Below are 16,812 nucleotides of genomic sequence, written 5' to 3' on the forward strand. Positions count from 1 at the left end.
TCTTTACAGAAGACTCTCCTCCATCAGATAGCTGATGTTTCTGCTGCAAGACATCTGTCCACATCTGTCCATTTTTTTCTTCCTTTTTTTTTTTTTAAACTTCCCTCATTTAGCATATGCAGTATGATACTATGTCAGTCTGAATGCAGAACAATTAGTATTGTTGTAATCTTTTCTAATTAGAGGACTTCTGAGGTGGCTGAGGTCACTTGATTTGTTCATCCTAGAGAAGAGGAGACCTCATGGCAGTCTACAGCTTCTTCATGAGGGGCAGTGGAGGGGCAAAGTGCTGATCTCTTCTCTCTGGTGACAGCAACAGGACCCAAGGGAACATTATGTTCAGGCTGGATATCAGGAAAAATTTTTTTTCTGAGAGGATGGTCGGGCACTGGACAGGATCCTCAGGGAAGTCACGGCACCAAGCCTGTTGGAGTTCAAGAAGTGTTTGGACTATGCTCTGAGACATATGGTTTGATTTTTGGGTGGTCCTGTGTGGAGCTGGGAATTGGACTCAGTGATCCTTGTGGGTCCCTTCCAACTCAGGATATTCTATAATTCTATGATTCTGTAATGTATTAGAATGAGGAACCAATGTATGCCAATACTGAAGCCAAGCTCTGTTTTCTAAATGTCTTTTAATGTGTTGGTTTGTTGGCGACTGGCTGCATACGAAGCATCAGGAGGAGCTGAAGACACTCATGGTAGGGTTCTACATTTTAACGGCTTGAACCTAAAAGTAGGCTGCCTCAGACGTTGGTGTTTGTGAAAAACAGTCATATGCCATTGCTTCTCCTGATTTCAGGCATCCAGCATTCATAAGGAAGTCCAAACAATCAGGCATTCTTGTTTGGTGATCTTTTTGCTCTAAGATGGCCAGTGATACTAGGGTTTCTTCGTTATAAGTAAAGAGCAAAGAAATCACAGTAAATCAGTGATGCAGACATTGACGTTGTTTCCCTTAAGAGACATGTTTTTCAGCACATTCACATTAAAGAAAAAACATTCTTTAGAAACAGTACCTCTTTTCCGTCTCATTGCCCACATGCTCCTTGAATCTGTGAAAGACATATTTTGACAGTTTGAAAGGTTCTAGACTAGGCTTTGGGGTTTGCCGCATTTTCTTTTCCTTTTTGAGATTTTTCTTCTTGGAGGACACTTGGGGTCTGGGAAGTTCTTGAAATGCTATGTAAATGCTATAACTACTTACATTATAAACCTCCGTACCTTTCAAATTCCTCTTCAGAGATCCTTGTTTTAGTAGTAGTATTTTGGAATAGGAGATAAGCTCCTTGAGTATGTCTTTTGAGAGAGCAGTGCCAATTGAAAGTAGAGACTTTTGATTCTCATGAAGACAGAGTATTATAGTTCCACCTCTGGTATTTGGTTCCTCACCTTGTTTCTTCATTGTTTCAAAGTCTGCCTAATATAATTTTGCTATAGTATCTTTTTTTTTTTTAATAAAATAATCCATTGTATTGGTTTGCCATTGTCGAACCTCTGTACAGCTTATTTTGTTAAAAGGGTGTAATGACATTGTCTTGGGTTTTTGGTAGTGATTTTATACCACTAATACAGTAAGTTTTAGATTAGTAGTGGTCATTTCTGATCTTTCACCGAGCTTGTGGCTGCTTACCTGAAAAGCAGCTGTAAATGCTTGCAGAAGAAGTATTCCATTTCCTCATAATGATTGTCATTTGCTACTATGTCTCCCGAATGTCTTGACGTACTTTTATTGCAGAACGGTACAATGAACCAAAATGCTTTGGCTTCTTTTATATGATCTAGTTTTCTGTAAATATATTTTGCATCTCCCTTCAATCTTCACTTTTCCAAGGTGAAAAGTCTTAAGGTATTTAATTCTCCCCCATGTAAGTGTTTTTCTGCATTTCTGATCGCCCTTACTTCTCTTTCTGTAACTTTTTTCGTTCTACCATTGTAGTCCCAAACTCATATGTGGCAGTGGAATATCAGAAATTAATAGCATATACAAAATGTCAGCACACCGACATGCAGAGGTACAGATGGACATTGCTGGTACAAACATTGGTTGTGTACGTAAAGCCAGCACTCTGTCATGGGTCGTCTTTGATTAGTTTATGAGGTTATTCCTTATGTCTATTTACTTGCTTTAGTGCAAGAAATGGTGTGAAATAGTCAATTTAATTTTTTTCCAATTTAGGCTTGTTAAGACCTAGATTAAATGACATAATTTTGATAGAATAGGACAGTTTTTTTTTTTTTTTTTTTTTGTAAGACAGATAGGGTTACTGTAGCTATACAGTTTAGCAGTGTTATTTTCTTTCCCCATTCCAGAGAACTTCAGGTGCAGGAATCTTTCCAGAATGGGCAGCTAGGATGCGGTGAAGGTATTCCAGATCTGCAACCAGGGATTTTAGCAAGTCAAGCAATGATTGAGAAGATCCTTACTGAAGATCCAAGATGGCAGGGTAATGTTACCCTGTCTCCTTTCTTCGTTTATTGATGTTTGATACAATTTGTTGATACTCAGTTAACCCTGAGAGAAGTTCAAGTCTTTTTTATAATAGAGTAAAAAATTGGTTTAATAAGTAATATGTGTATTTGTGAACAATTTGTACAGTCTGTCCCATTTATATTCAGATTGTATATTGAAAATGTTTTGAGGATGTCTAATAGGTCTCCTTCAGTTTACTTAATACAAGAGTTGCTAATCTGTGTCAATTGAATAAATGTTCTTAAAGTCAGTAGAAGCTCTGTCTTGTGCTAAGTAGTAATAATGATTAGAGTCTTCATTTTTAAATTGCTAACAGACTAGTTAATGGACCTTTATTCTTTGCTGAGCTTGACTAACAGGAATGAAGTAGAATGTTAAACAGAAAATTGGAGGAGGATATTAAATTATGAAAATGTCTTGAAAGCATTACATTATGTTACTTAATTTCAATTGTCTTGGTTTTCCTAAGGCTTTCAAATTTGGTTCTCATGTATCTTGGTTTAGACTTGCATATTACGCTGCCAAAGATGTTAGCATTAAAAGGATATTAGCAGAGCTCTTGCTCAAATGTTACTTTAGAAAAGATTGCATGGTACAGTTACTTTCAAAAATTCATATGGGGACAGTAACACAGTAAGAGGTCAAAGGAAGGTGTTGTCTCTAAGGAAACTGAGGGAGATAATTGCATGATACTTGTCCCTGCTATACATTTTGAATCTACTAGAAGGTGAGTTCCAGTCATTTAAGTACTAATAAAGTATAGACCATAGTTGTCAGCTCTAGATCAAAAAATACTGGAGTACTTTTGTGTAGTAAAGTAAAGTAAAAAGAAGGCAAAATTGACCCAACAATAAGAATTCTTATTGCATTCTTTGCATTGTGATAGGCCTATGGTATATAATGTTGTACGGCTTCTTTCAATCCTGATTATGGTGAGATGGCACATAATCACTAGAGATTGAAAATAATCATGCAGCTGGTGACTTCAGCTTTGTATTCTTAAGTTTTAAATGAAACAATTTAAAAGGACGGAACAAAGAGTAGACTCTGTGTGATACTCTGTTTAGTAATCTTTGGTGCTTAAAAGTATGTCATTAATGACTCTTTGAGAACGCTTTGTCTAGTTTTCCACAAATCCTGCAGGAATCTTGTAGTATTCTGCAGTTCATTTTTGAGAACGTCTCAGAAGGTTTGCTGAAGTCAAGATGCATGACATTGATTGCTTCTTTATATGTACATCCATTTTCCTACCTTAGGAAGGAGTTAGATTGGTTTGACATGATTTACTCTTCACAAATCCATGCTGGCCAATAGCTGAAGTTTACCTCCTAATTTATGGTCTTGCTACATTGTTTTTCTAACATTTTCTGGTTTTAGACAGAACCTTGTTTGTCATCTCCTAATTCCTCCTTACTTGAATCAAAGATGTAGAGACAGAAGCAAAGGTAGAGAAGAGACTCTAGATTTTGTTCAGGAAGGTTTTACTGGGTAGTCTTAATATGCCTTAACATGAAAGTAGTTTTGGTGAAATAAGGACTATCAACACTAAACTTAAGAAAAATGCAGATATAAAATTTGAAATGGTTTTAGTGTTTGTCTTACTAAAATTTGCAGTGCAGTTTCAGGTATTCATTTTTAAAATGTTGAATGCGTATAATGAGAATTTCTGGATAGTTTGTCTGCCGATAGGTTAGTAGTGCTTTATCTATGTACTTTGTTGAACAGTTGCTGTTGAATGTAAAAGTGATGAAGATTACTTTGGATGTTGGCATATTGGACTGTATTTCAAAAATGCAGATTGTATATAGTCTTATAAGAATGCGTGAATCTGTGATTCTTTTTTTTTTATTACAAAAAAAAAGTACGATATTTAAGCTCACTCACTGAAGACACTCTGAATGCAAAATGTGTTGTTTATTTCTCTTAATTGTTGACCTGTTTACAGACACAAATTTTGTATTAGCTGGCTACAAGACAGAACAGTGCACCAAGCCACCCAGACTCTGCCGCCAGGGTTATGCATGTCCACACTATCACAATAGTCGAGACAGAAGACGAAATCCCAGAAAATTCAAATACAGGTACATAAATATTAAGAACAGAATTTTGGTCAGTCAAGATAATTGTTAATGGACTGATCTGTTTGGTTTCTTGTACTATGCAATTGGATATTCCTAGTGGAATAAAAACATGTCTTTCCCAATAGACTTGCTAAAACTTTTTTTTTTTTGAAAAAAGCATCTGTTCAGAATGATCAGGCAGTTCTGAAGAATAAAACCATGAAACAGTACTGAAATTTTCCTTCTTTCCTGTGAAGAATGAAAACAATATCTATAATTCTTAGCAAAAATTGAGAATCACTAGGCAATACCTTCTTTGATATGAAAAAAAGAGTTATAATTTCTGGTATTCTTCTTTTTTTGTTCCTAAATTTTTCTGTTTCTGAGCAGTATTCTTAGGACCAAAATTTAATGCATTGCCTCAGTAACTTTTGGAATGAGCCTATCATTCTAAAACACCGGTTTCTTTATTGATTTGGTATTCTTTCGTGCTGTGGTGGAAGATCTAGAATTGGTGTGTGGTGGAAGATTTAGAATTGGTGGGTTTTTCTTGACAGTCTCAGGACTGTCCATAAATTTCACCAGACAGAAGAAAAACGGAATCCTACTAGCTTATCCTTCTGTCAAAGAATTTACAAAAAGCCAGTGTCTCTCAGAATTCACAACTTTCTAGGTCCCAGAAGCTAAGATTCTGAGTTTTAATGGAAAATTTTTTGAGACTTCTGCTAGGATGTAGATAAAAACATGCTCTGGACTTCATTTTTTCTAGGTCCACTCCTTGCCCCAGTGTAAAACATGCAGATGAATGGGGTGAACCTTCAAGGTGTGAAAGTGGAGATAGCTGTCAATATTGTCATTCTCGTACAGAGCAGCAGTTTCATCCTGAGGTAACAACTATGTTTCTACTTATTTTAGCGTTCAAGGAAAAATAAATTATTTGTGTAGTAATAAGTATCAGTACTAATTTTGTGATTTAGCATCTTACTCTAGTTTGTTGGATGATCTTTGGGTTGTTATGCAAGAGCTAGTAATGAATATAACAACTGATTTTTTCAGCGTCAATTCAAAATTATTTATGAGAGATTTATTAAAGATGCTTAAAATAGCTCTAAAATAAAGAGCTTACAGAACTATTTTTATTTTAGTTTCAAACACATAGTTTCATTTTCCATGTTTGTTCTAAGGCAGGAGTTCAAGGAAAAGAATATTTTTTTTTACACTGCATATGCTGAAGGGGAATTCTGAACTGATAACCATTATTTCCTGAGCCATGAATCACTCTACTGATGTTGAAAGCCAAAGACCCCGATGATACCAAGGCTTGGGAAAACAAAAAGATTCCACTGCTATTTGCCACAGACTTGCAGATTCCTGGAATGAATTCACAAAAGAATCTATGTACCGTATATAAGTTCTTAATATTGTTCTATTGCTAACATTGTTCTAGTATGTCAGCTTTCTCCCAGCCTAGTGAGATCCTGGTACAGCAAGAAACTGAACCTGGATCTTACTTGCAGCTTACATAATGACTACTTCCTGAACAGTCAGTATTACTTTTTTTTAGTTCTCATGTGCCCATTAGGTTAAAGACATTTGAATATTAGGACGATTTGAATATGAGAGATTTCCAAATGAAAGCAGTATGTTGGAAAAAGCATATTGTGGATTTTTTCAGTTTTGTAAGCTGTTCTAGTATATTCATCATTTCTCCTGCAAAATTTCTTAAAGTGATGTAAATGACTTTGAAAAATTTGTTGTTGGTGTTTGACTTGTTTCCATACCACATGGAAAACCAAAGCAGTTTGAACAATGCCTTGCTAAAACGCCGTTGTTCATATTTATTATTACTACAGAAAAAGGTTAAGAATCTCATCTCCTGTTTACTTTTCTTACAATTCTGCTCTTCTACTTCAGTTTTTAAAAAAACACACAAGAACTGAGTTTCCTGAGAAAACAGTGTATTGCATATTGCTATTAAATATTAAGAGCTCTTAATTTAAATATTTTAAAACTTTGACTTTTTTGTCACTACATAGCAAATATGTGTAAGTTAACTATGCTTCTGTTTTGTTTAGATATATAAATCTACAAAGTGCAATGACATGCGTCAGACGGGTTACTGCCCACGTGGTCCATTTTGTGCATTTGCACATGTTGAAGGTAAGTAAGAGAACTGTTATTTTGTATCAGTGTTCATAAAAGTGCACAGTCATTTCTAAGTATCTGTAACAGAAATGACTTTAAGTCGTTAATTTTAATGTATAAATAGCAATTGGTGTCACGTTTTTAGAAATTCATTCCGTGTTTTCCAATACACTCTGTTGTCACGGGAGCTTGCTGCATTTGCATCAAATTTGCAGCAGCAGTAAAACAGGAAGTGCTTTTCTTTACAAATGCAGCTTGTCCTGTTAACACTTAAAGCTTGATTTGTCAAATGTATACACACGTTTGAGTTTTGTTAAATACATGCGTTGTCCTATTGAAACCTATGATAAGCTTCAAAACAAATAAAGGTCCGGTCCCAGATTACATTTTACCTTCTGCTTCAAGAGATGAAAAGAGGCATTAGGTGCTCTACCAATTCCGGAAAGCCCCAGATTTCTGTGATTCAGTAGTATTTAGCTTATGATTCTGTAATGATGAGTAGTGGCAGTTTACCTGTTCAAGGCAAATGTGATGTTCTGTACAACCATTTATTGCATTACTTGTTTACCTATGTGGAACAGGTAAAGGAATATTTTCCAGCATTCATACATGTATCTCAGCATCTTTTGTCATTCTGTGTTGAAATAAACTGGGGAAGCACGTGTTCCCTACAGTAGCATTCTTTGTCTTCCCACAAAGAGTTCCTCAGAATCAGCAGAAACGTGGTTTTTTTTTTTTTCTTCCTCCCCTTCCCTCCTTTCTGAAGACCACAATGAATTTTACTGTTCCTCCAAGACAGATTTTCAGGAGCTTCAGTGATCTCCATGATACAGGCCACCACATGAGACTGCTGCTGTTTTTTCAGGTGCAACTCCCACAACAGCAATCCATCTCTGTGAAAATACAGTTAAACTTGGGGGAGGTTTACACTGTAGAGTTTGTAACTTCCATGGATCAGGCCAGAAACTATGATGTTTACTCTTCGAAGGAATTAGAATAGTTGTAGAAGCACACCTTCCAAATTTAATGTGTTTCTTTGACTTACTGTCAATAAGTAGCATAGCAAAAACTAAATGTGGCGTTACTCCTATATTCTTTGAAAAGAGAAAGGAGAGATTATTTTTCTCTTGAAACTTTTGGAAGGCACTCTTATACTACGTTCTTAGGGTGTTACGTCTACTTAAACTCATTTATAGAGTACTAGAGGAGCATGTGGTTGTGTTACGAAAAGAAAATTCGTGAAGATTTAAAAGAGAGTGGGAATCAAATAGTGTTTTTTCTATGACAGTGTGAGGGTCGGCTGGACATGAGATAGCTGACTGGACTTGCTCTGGGCAAGCAGTTATGCCATGAAATGATACTTAGCGAAAGTGAGAATAAATCACGAAAAGTGAGTGCATCTGTTTCTGTCTTCCCAACCGTTCTTTTCATACTCATTTCGTAAGAGGAACAGCAGTGATCTAATGACATCTTTGCAATCCATGCAGTTTCTTTTTCCCTTTTTTTTTTTTTTTTTGGATGTGGCTGGACTGGACTCGCATACATAGTGGTACTTAATACAAGCTCTTTTTCATTTTTCATGTGGATGTCACTGCCTGATTTTTATACTTCATAAAATAGTGAAGATATTTGATAAAGCACTGGACCATATACTAAGAGGCTGATGGAGTAACGATAAATAAAATGATAAGAAAAAAAAGCACCTCATCATTAGAAACTGTCCTCAGCTTTGTTATCTACCATGTAGAGAAGTATTTCCATATTTCACACTCTCATCCTGTTTCTGACAATGGCTTGCACTTCTGTACACTAGCAGAGTTACTTACTGTCTGGGAGAGAAATGTTTGCGTTTGATTTTTAAATGTAGTTCATTGTTACTCCTTCGAAAATGCAATAGTGGCTAGAGATGAAAAAAATCTTACAGTATCTTTAGAGTTTATTAAGAGACTCTGTTTTCAGTTCTGACTTCCTTATTTTGATATATTGTGTGCTGTGCATTAATTATGAGGTGAGGAATGCCATTAACTGTAATTGCTGACTAAAGTAAAGTAATTTTTCATTAACTCATCATTTGTATGTAAATCTAGAAGTCTAAATCTCCTCTATATATTTTTAATTTTAAAGAATCAAGTATCTGAGATGTTTAAAAGGTTAACAGAGTAGTCTTTGGGAAATTGGGAAGTAATTGTTCGGTTACCTTGAGCTGAATTTTCTGGTATCAAAATTAATAAGTTATTGGTTACAATTTACATCTGAGTTAACTGAACTTTCTCAAAGATTATTATTCATTTTTAAGTTAAGCACTGTAAGTACCAGCTTCTCTTTATTTATTTATTTATTTATTATTAAGTGAAATGTTTCTGGACTGGAGAGAGGAGAAAAAAAAAGGCACAACCAACTCAATGATTATGATGCCACTGTTACATTCCAGTCAGGAGTTAAAAAAAAAATATATATATGTTTTTAAACTCAGGAGTGATAGACATTCTGGAGAACAAAGCAAAATCTATAATATGGTAAAACATTTGAGTTTTGATCTACCATCAGTTTTTGATGAAGCAAGAAAAGTATCACTACAGTAGTTCACCTTTGTTTGTAGCCACAAATATGTAATGATGAATTATATTATTCTTACCTTGTCTTCGTGCTTATATTTAAAGAAAAAGAGACATTTTTTGTGTGTGTGTGTGATAGACGTTTCCATGTGATAGGTGTTTTGTTTGGTACTAGGTATGTAATTGTGAAATTCACACAGTTAAGTATCAAACCTCTGTGTAATTTGTTGGGGATTCCTTCAACAGAGGACACCATGAATGTAGTCATACTGCAAACTGGTTGTCAATCAAAGCCAGGCGCTCACCTGTTTTCAACAGACAGCATAGGAATTGCAAATGAATGGAGCAGCAGTCTTAACTCCACAAACAGCATTACAAATAACAGTGGGCAGTCTGGAAATGTAAGTGTAAATAATTCTGGAAAAACTACTACTAATAATCACTGTACCAATATATAATTGTTTATTTTATTTCTTAAACGTCTGTTTTTATTTCTTTCTACTTCATCAAAAGAGAAAAAATCACAGCTACAGTAAATGTCAGGCAGTAATATTTAACTGGTTTTGGAAACCTAAATGGAATGTCTGCCCAGGGCACCAGGTTTAATTATGTATTATGTGTGTTTTCTGTTCTTGTTTTTTGTCTTAAAATGCCATATTTTGAATGCTACAGTGAGGAGTGTTGTTGTTAATCAAATATACAACTACAAGACAGCTTAATGCACGTGTCTATTTTTTCTATAGGAGAGGTTTCATTCATGGAAGATCTTGAGTGATAACGGCCCTCTTCTCTGTCCTAATTCGTTAATGTTACGAATTAAGTGATGTCCTACCCAATCATACTTTACCTAAAGCTTCTTGCAGTGATGCAGTACAAGCAGTGTGTTGGGTAGTAGAGAGGTGTTTGATTACAAGGGTAGTAAATGCAGTCTATGTTAGCAAATTTTATCAGTAAAGGTTGGGGGAGAAGAACTAGAAAGGTATCTTGCGGAACTTTCATGATCTTCCTTTTAGTATCAGTTGGAATAGATCTTTTTGTTCGGTTTGCTGCAAAATACTTGTTGTTATTTAACCCAGCAGGCGGCTAAGTACCACATGATCACTTGCTCCCCCACAGCGGGATGGGGGAGATAATTTAAAAAAGGTAAAAATGCAAGAACTCATGGGTTGAGATGAAGGCAGTTTAACAAGAAAGAAAGATAAACAAACAAAACCACAAGTAATGTAAAATGCAATTGCTCACTACCAGCTGACTGATGCTCAGCCAGTCCCTAAGCAATGGCATCCTCTCCCACCCTGGCCAACTCCCCCTGGCTTTTATTGTTCAGCTGATGCTCTATGGATATGAATATCCCTTTGGTCAGTTTGGGTCGCTGTCCTGGCTGTGTCCCCTTCCAGTTTCATGTGCACCCCTAGCCTTCTCGCTGGCAGGGCATGAGAAGCTGAAAAGTTCTTGGCTCAGTGTAAGCATTGCTCTGCAGCAACTGAAATATCGGTGTGTTATCAGCATTATTTCATCCTAAATCCAAAACACAGCACCATACCAGATCCTATGAAGAAAATTAACTTTATCCCAGTCAAAACAAGGACAATAATATATAAAGATAGCAACATCTTTGTTTTCTTTCTTGATTTGATTTTTTTTCCTAACATATTTTTAATAAGTAAATACATTTATTACCAGAATTTCATTTCTAGGTTTCCAGAAGTGTTGGTCTATCCTGCTTGGTTAGAAACTACATGAAAGGACATAGTTTAAATAATGTTTAAAAGGAACTGTAAGTAAATAGAGCAGTTGTTAAAACTCCTGACTTTTTCGTGTAGCTTCATTATGGTGTCCTGTAGATCAAGAATAAAGATACCAGTATGCCAGCGTTTTATCTCAGGACTCCAGTGCAGAAGCCCACTGGCTATAAGGTTCTGAGAGAGCATCCACCTGTTTATTTGGGAAGCTAACTGTTGTTGCTAAGGTTCTGAAACTTTCAGGAGAGACTCATAAATACATCTGTTCTCCCAGAAACTTCTTAGCCTGTCATGAATGATTTCGTTACAGCTGAAAACGCTAACTATCCTAATGTGCCTTCCAGCCATGAGAAATCTTCCTCCATATACATGCATTTTTCTGTTATAGTCATTGGGATTCAGATTAACATTGTGTACATTTTCCATTCTGTTTCCGGTAAGAGTGCTTGCATTACTGTTCAAGTGTGAAAGTGCAGAAGTTGACCCTGCTGTCTTTCCAGTACTTTCTTCTTGAAGTTTTATTGCAAGTGGCCATCTTTTTCTGTTCTCTGGCAAAATGTCATGCCATTTCTTTCACTCGATTACTTACCTACACTTCCATTATATTTTTTCTGGATATTCAGTTCCTGATTTCTTATTACGAATTTGGTCTTACGTCTTTATATGTTTAATCCTTGAGTTTTGTTGCTTGCTTACTTTCACCGTCTGCATCTGCTGTAACCTGCTTTCTATTAGTATTACAGTAGTCACTGTATGCTTTCCTACCTCCCCGCATTTTTCTCTACCCTGGCACCATGTTTACATTCTTGGTTTGTGCTTTTCTCTCTGTTCCAATAAGCTTTGTCTTTCTGTCTCCTTCAGCTTCATTCTCATCACCATCAGATGCTGCTCCCAAGTGAACTTAATTTTAGTGATTTTAGTGTTTGTTTTTTTTTTTTCACACCATAATCAGACTTTCTCACTTCTTTTGAATCTTCAGAACTAAATGTCTCTATTCATATTCCAAAACTTCTCTCATATGTACTGCTGTATTACGCCGGTGAAGTAACCTGCTATTTTCTTTACTTCTAGAGGAGAAGGGTGGTGTAGTACTTAGAGCACAGACCTTGGGCTTGAGAGACCTAACTCAGTTCTCTGCTCAGTCATAAAAAACCTCCTTGACTCTGAGCAAGTTGTTTAACTACCTGTTGCCTAGGTCCACAGTTTGAGAGTTTAATACTATTTCCCTTTCTATAGAAATTATTAGAAGAATGAGCCCATTAAAAATGCTGTACAATCCAGGTTGTTAGTGAGGAGGCCCTGTTTTAAATAACTTCTGTAAACTTATACTTTCATTACATTCTTACATGTTCATCTAAGTATTTATAGTTTCCCTTCCTCTCTCTTGCACTATTTTTCCTTCTCATGCTGATATTACACTTATTTTGATGTTAGTACTGACATTTGCTTTCCTGTTACTTGTGAACAAAAAATCCCTTCTGATACAACATTTGCCCTCATGTTAATTGTGAACAAAAAGTCCCTTCTGATACAAAATGCACGTTCATTCATCGTCTTGGCATCGATATTGCACTAAGTTGAATGACTGTTTCTAGTGATACATTTCTTGACATTTCTTGAATGTTCTTTTTATCTTATTTGTGCAAAAAAAAGCCAGACATGTGAGATACAGGAGCAGTGGTCTTAAAGGTATCCTGTATCAGGCCGTAAGAGATGACTAAATATTTGAGAAATTATTCCTTGTCAGGTGAGTGGCAGTGTAACCTATCATGATTTCTCTGTGGAGTCCACCTACCTTTGAGTCATGGAAGAGATGCGTTTTCAAGCCTGGACAGCAAGGTGGAGGGCCCTGATAAGCGTTGAAATTAAGGGCCAGAACATCTTCACCAGACCTGGAGGAGTCTCTCAAAGATGAAAAGGAGGTGGCCCTAAAATTCTTCCATTTGCTTTCTCTGCCTTAGGAATTACTTTTGTTTAATGACCTTAGATAATGACCAGGATCAGGTATTTTTCCTAAATATCGTCTCTTCTTGCCCCCTTTTGGTAACAGGATATTAGCCTGGGTCTAATCCAACAGCACATATTATTACATTTATATTAGGGGAATAAATGTGCAGTATAGGGGCAGGCAGAAGATAGGAATAAATTCCAAATAATAACTTCAAACCAAAAAGACGTACTTTATATGTAAACTGTCCTGTAAATTCATCCTAGGCTTGAAATTCAAAGATTTTTTTTCTTGCTTGTATATTTTAACCTACTGTGGATATTATATGACCCATTTGTTTTTTTAACATATTCTTTGCAAGTTGGGTCACACAGAATTTGTGTTACTATGTAACGTAGTTACTAAAACTTAACTAATGTGTTGGTTTTTTGCCAGAAAATACAAAAGACAGAGTAGAGGCTATCGCTATCTACTCTCATCGTGGTTGACTCTTCAGAGTTTAAAACCAAAAATCTAAACATAAATGTAATCAGATAATGCTTCCTGCAGCTTAGGCGGTTGAGCAATATTTATTTATTTATTTATTTTGTGGCAAAACTACACAAATTATTATTGTGTAAGCTCTTAATGCTTGCAGCTCTCTCTGTAGATGTTAATGCTACCGTTGATACCTACTGTAACAAGAAGGGTCATACGAGTGGCACCTTATAATCTTATTTGACGGTATACACCATCTCATAGCATCTGAGCTTGACCAGTAGTTCTGTACCTCAAGCCCTTTACTTCTGGTTGAAAAAGAGCGTAGTTCCATATGTAGTTCTGTTGTCTGCAGGTAGCCCTCCAAGATAAGTAATACATAATGACTATCTTCCTTCCTCCCTTTCCCCTAGTCTACATTAGGTCACATTGTAAGGGAGTAACTGCGTTGCAGGGGAATAACCGTAATGTACATCTTCCTCTGCCTGTAAATTAATCTATGTTGCCTGCCTATCTGAAAATGTGGATGTGAAATTTACATCTGAGAAACATTCTGTGCAGATAAGGGAATTCACATCCTTAAATCGAGTCTGTAGCTTATCTAGACTAGTAGTATCTTAATTCTGGTGTTAATGTGCCTTCACTGTCTACTCATTTTACTTTACCTGCTTGTCCACTGCATTAAGGAACCCTCTGCTACCAGAAATATGTTTTTAAATATTCTTAGAAGATGTAACTGTATTGTTCATAATAAGTTTTCAAAATCTTTGGATATGGAATTGAATACCTTAACAAGTTTTTGGCAACAAAACCAAAACAAAACACCACAGGTTTTTAATTTCACTTAAGAGCAATGTTTTTTTCCTGGCAGTGTCCCTTTTTTTTCTTTTTTTTCCTTTTTTTTCCCCTTCAGTTTTCTCTCTAGGATAAACAAAGGATTTCAGTATTTTTGAATGAAAAAAAAAATTGCTAACTTTGTAATCCATGCACAAGGCAATCCTCAGTTTTGGATTTGCAGTGAATGGTAACAGAAAGAGAAACATTATATGCTGTAACTAGCTTGTGGTCAAAACATGAATTCTACAGCCTTTGACTTCAGTAGGAATTTTGCCTGAATAAACCTCGGCTATCAATTTAATTATTTTTGCTGTGGTGTCCACTCTTGTACTTCTGTTGTCTGTCAGGCTGTATGTATGTTTCACTCTTACGTAGGTAAGCTCTCTTTGGATTTCAGAAGCAATATAATTGCGCAACTCCATGCAGATAAGGTCTGCGACAGCAGATTTTACGTAGGAAAAGGTGTGAGTGAATGCATAGGTAATAATACTCAGTGGCTGTAGGGCTTACATTTGTTGAGATGTTTATTCTGTCCAAGGTTAAGATGACCTCTAGGTTCATGTGTGTCCTCTACCTGATTTAAAGGAATTTGAATCTGAAGTTCCTGCTGCCTAGGAGGGACATCTTGAGGTTATGCTATTCTAGGGAGAGAGGTGTCTCATTTTAAAATCCTGATTTGTTTAAAATACTTTCACATTCTTTGGAGCATAAAGTAAGAGTTAAGGTTAACCCTAAGTTGAGAGTTTAGCAGTAAGCTATATAGTTATTTTCAGTCTGTCTGATTCAGTGTGTATTTTGTCTTTAAACAAATTAAAACAACTTTGGCGGCAGAATTTTATTCCACTACTGTACAGAGCATTGACTAGTTCAGGTTCTTGAAACTTCACAGACCGTGTTCTGAATCAAGTGCAGGAGGGATTGAAATGTGTCTCATCACTGAGTGTTCTCACCACTGAGAGAACTGAGTCTAGTTATTAGCCTGGCTTAAAAAAAATTAAAGGGTTTATTTAAAAAAATGTAGAAACAAGCAGTACCCACAGTTTCACTTGAACACGTTTATTGTAGGAATCTGCCACCTGACTTCCTAAATTTCAGGTTCATTGGAATTATACTTTGAGTGAACATATTGTCCAGGCCTACTTACAGAGATTACACCTTCACCTTAAGCCTTTTACTTCAGAAATTTATAATTCTCTGGCAGTTGTGTATCAGAACAAAAATGTATAAATTCAGTAGTGTTTTAAATTTTAAAGTGTTGAGGATGATTATTCATTAATAAATTATTTAAGAATCTCAGAAAACAGCCTTTTGAGATATACAAACGGGCATTGATTTACTTTTTGCAAAACTCCTACTTGACTTTTTCTTATTGAACTGTTTGGCTTGATCCAGATGAGTTCTTTGAAAGTGTGAAATGTCATACAATGCTTACTTCAAACTGTAAATAAGGAAATACATGAATGAATGGAAGTCATAGTTGTCAGAAAGCAAATAATTTCTGCCTGAGAGTCATTTTGTGCATGGGGACCAAACAAGACAATATTCTGGTGTGTACAAATGCATCTTCTTTTGAAATTTGTATAATTACAATATCTCCTTGTTACTTTTGCTATCAACTACTTTTTAAGCTAAAAAAGTTGGCATTTTATTAACAGAAATTGAAATTGATCTATAATTTCAACTAATTGTGTTCTAAAGGGAAAATAGACATGTAAAAATATTATAGAGTATATTAGACACTGTTTTCTGTCTTCTACAGATTTCCTGTTCTTCAAGTCCAACTGTAACGTCAACTTCTGGTGGCAGTAGTTCTTTGTCACCTCTGGGACCTCTTTGTAGACAGAGATCATTAGCAAATGGTGTTCTGTGTTCTGAGTCTAGTACATCAGGTGTTTCTTCACCAACATCTAGCTATCCAAAAGCACCAGGTTTTGAACGAGAAGATCAGGTATGTGAATAATATGGGTGTAGAATTACAAATGCAATCTTAAGATAATTAGATTCAGAAGAAAATGTTCTCTGCCTCGCATATCTGCACTCATTTAAAACAGAGTTGGGAGCCCTCCTCTGTTGTGAGCTAAACAGTGTCAAACTACAGTTGTCACTGGCCAAGAACACCCTTGCAAAGTGTCAACTGACATGTAGTAAGTTGTAACTTTGCAGAAGCATTGTGATTGTTATTTTGAGCCCACGTAGCCTAGAATAGAGCAAGATAACAGTGAAAAAAACAAACAAAAAACGTATCTAGTCTTGGTACGGTTTGCTTTTAATTTTTGTTGAAAACGACTGGTGAACATACACATTATTTCTGGCTGTTGAGACTATGAGCGCTAATCTTTGATTAATTTCTGTTTCTTGTCCCACCTGCAGCTCCTTCTCAGACAAGTTCATTGCTGAGACAGACCAATGATAAAATACAAGCCTCTTAAAAAGAGAGAGAGAGCGCTCTGTAGCAGTAATTGAGAAAAGATGTAACACTGTTTAAAATCAGTTTTGCCACTTCCTTCACTATCAGTGAGCAATGTACTGCTACAAAGCATGTGTCTTAGCAGCAAAGAAGTCAAGTGCTTGCCTT

General features: G+C 36.0%; 1 protein-coding gene across 10 annotated transcripts in view; it reads left to right on the plus strand.

The window, feature by feature from the left end:
* UNKL (unk like zinc finger) overlaps positions 1-16,812 on the plus strand; it is a 50,329-nt gene that overhangs the window by 11,418 nt on the left and 22,099 nt on the right. For all 10 annotated transcript variants that reach the window (XM_080556210.1, XM_080556214.1, XM_080556213.1 and 7 more), the window contains 6 exons: positions 2,314-2,447; positions 4,419-4,554; positions 5,303-5,420; positions 6,609-6,693; positions 9,480-9,634; positions 15,997-16,185. In XM_080556210.1, the coding sequence (XP_080412336.1) occupies positions 2,314-2,447; positions 4,419-4,554; positions 5,303-5,420; positions 6,609-6,693; positions 9,480-9,634; positions 15,997-16,185 (817 nt within the window). The remainder of the gene's footprint in view (positions 1-2,313; positions 2,448-4,418; positions 4,555-5,302; positions 5,421-6,608; positions 6,694-9,479; positions 9,635-15,996; positions 16,186-16,812) is intronic.

The sequence above is a fragment of the Anser brachyrhynchus genome, assembly GCF_964034855.1.
Source record: "Anser brachyrhynchus genome assembly, chromosome: 15".
In the NCBI taxonomy this organism is placed as follows: Eukaryota; Metazoa; Chordata; class Aves; order Anseriformes; family Anatidae; genus Anser; species Anser brachyrhynchus.